Below are 2,406 nucleotides of genomic sequence, written 5' to 3'. Positions count from 1 at the left end.
AATGGGTAATGAAGAAAACTTTAATATAAGTTTAACATAACAGCAAAAGTACAACGTTTCGACAAGGTTTTGTCATCATCAGGTACCTGATTAAACTTATATTCAAGTTTTCTTCATTACCCATTCAAGCCGTCTCCAGCCATTATTACACATGGCTTGTGTATATCGTATATATACGTATATATTATTCATACCTTCGGTGTGTAGGACGCAAGCAGATTTGGACATCAAATTTTGGGGTAAAAAAATGCTTCTTATACACCAAAAAATGCGGTACGTTTTACTATTCTCGTCCATCAGGGAAGAAGATAAATAATTAAAACCCAAATGCGTAGCCTCGAAAGTAAAAAAGACCTATCTGTGACTCGTCTCAATATTTTAAAACACAATTTGTTTTTCTTTAATACAAACAAAATTTCAATTCCTTGTTATTGTTACATTTCTGATGTCTCGGGAATGCTTACGATACTTATTTCTTTGACTTAAAAATGTTTTTGGTTGATTGACAGTGGTTCACACAAATATGGATACGATCTGTTTAACATGCTCATGGTGTAACTGCCACCATTTTTTGTTTAATTCTACAGAGTTACAAGCAATGATGCAGTTAACGACAAGCAATAAAATAATTCAGTTGAGTGTCACTGAAACGTTTCTTATTTTCTAGACATTCCTCGTGTTAACTGGTATCTTGGATAAGTGTTGTAATAGTGCTATGAGAACAGGCGAACGCGGCAGAATAGCTGGTAATTCACGTTTTAATACGAAATATATAAAGAGGTTTATGAGTCATCAACGACTGAGAAGTCTATGACCTTTTCAACATTACATCCGCATAAAAGATTTGAAATTTAATTTAAAAAACCGTCGTACAGTATACTGTTTGATCTCTAAATGATAAGTATTAATCAATAATTATAATTTCATGTTAAGTAATGAAAATAATCATTATAATTTTGTGTCTTTTCAGGAAGAAAGAAAAAAATTGGTTACTTAGGTGACCGAGACATTTGTGACTATGAGACTGCTTTCATTATATTATCGTTTGTCATTCGTTCTCCTTCTCTTGACCTTTGGCGAATTCTGTGAGGGTAGAAGACGAAATCATGCCAAACATACCAGGAAATGGAAAGAAATATTAAGAAACAAGTATGTACGATAAAAATTAATATAATCGTTTTTAATAAGAATTAAGTTTCCTCTTTAACGTTGGTTCCAATAAGAATAAATAGGAAAGTAACGAAGAAATGAACTAACATACAGAGAAACTAGCCACAATTATTGTTCTGAACACTAATAACGAGCAGACTGGGAGATAACAAAATTGAAATAAAGTTGTAACGGATTGATGTAATCAAAGTGTCACCAGTATTTTGAGACCAGTCATTGATACTAATATGTATATACATATATAAACGTGGCGCAGATTTTCTAATGTGGCATGTAAACTGCCCAGATCAAGAGATTCAGAAGGTGTATACCTCATGTTCGATCTTGACATGATCATTTTTCTCTACGAAATGAATCTTGAGGTAATGGTAAGTTGTATCTGATGTCAAAGAAGTTTGACCTTAACTTGATCATTTGGTTTACGAAATGAATCTTGAGGTAATGGAAGCTTATATCTGATGCCAAAGAAGTTTGATCTTAACTTGATCATTTGGCTTTACGAAATGAATCTTGAGGTAATGGAAGTTTATATCTGATGCCAAAGAAGTTTGATCTTAACTTGATCATTTGGCCTTACGGAATGAATCTTGAGGTAACAGTAGGTTATATTTGATTCCAAACAAGTTCGATCTTGACTTAATCATTTTGCCCTACCAAATGAACCTTGAAGTAATAGTAGATCATATTCGATTCCAAAAATTCAGTCTAGAATGATTCAAGACGAATGTGACTTAACACTGTGTACAGAAGTGTGACATTACTACGTTGTTTTCATAAATATATGTAGCGAGTTAATACATAAGTGTGTGTGTTTTCTAGGGTAGTAAACAACAAAGGTATAAGTAAAAGCTATATGGCAACATTTTAAGTAGATGATATATATCTGTCCACGAAACATTTATAGTAACCCTGACAAAACAAAACGTATTGTGAGCCGTGTAATCTATGATATTGTTACGTCTCCGTTTGTTAATTGATTTTTCCGTAACTTCGTTTCCGACGAAACTATAGCGACACAAGTCCTTACTTAATAAAACTGGTTTATTCTTTCCGAATACAACTTTACGATATACTTAATTCCAATATTCGCGCTAAAACAAACACTATAACGAACGAACGTTAACTTCAACAATACCCTGTGACTGCAGTTCAGTTACTCACTATCTGCACACACATTATTACATTATTCTCCCGTCACGTTGTCACCCTCTTTTATATACCAGTCTACCCTATATC

General features: G+C 33.1%; 1 protein-coding gene across 1 annotated transcript in view; it reads left to right on the top strand.

Annotated features, from left to right (window-relative positions):
- Positions 1 to 2,406, top strand: part of LOC106478546 — a 24,786-nt gene that overhangs the window by 19,697 nt on the left and 2,683 nt on the right. Inside the window, exon 2 of the mRNA XM_013939096.2 lies at positions 971 to 1,149. Within this exon, the coding sequence (XP_013794550.1) occupies positions 1,019 to 1,149 (131 nt within the window). The 5' untranslated portion in view covers positions 971 to 1,018. The remainder of the gene's footprint in view (positions 1 to 970; positions 1,150 to 2,406) is intronic.

The sequence above is a fragment of the Limulus polyphemus genome, unplaced genomic scaffold, assembly GCF_000517525.1.
Source record: "Limulus polyphemus unplaced genomic scaffold, Limulus_polyphemus-2.1.2 Scaffold223, whole genome shotgun sequence".
NCBI classification, from domain to species: Eukaryota; Metazoa; Arthropoda; class Merostomata; order Xiphosura; family Limulidae; genus Limulus; species Limulus polyphemus.
The sequence above is the reverse complement of the archived record's forward strand: the minus strand, read 5'-3'. Positions and strand labels throughout refer to the sequence as shown.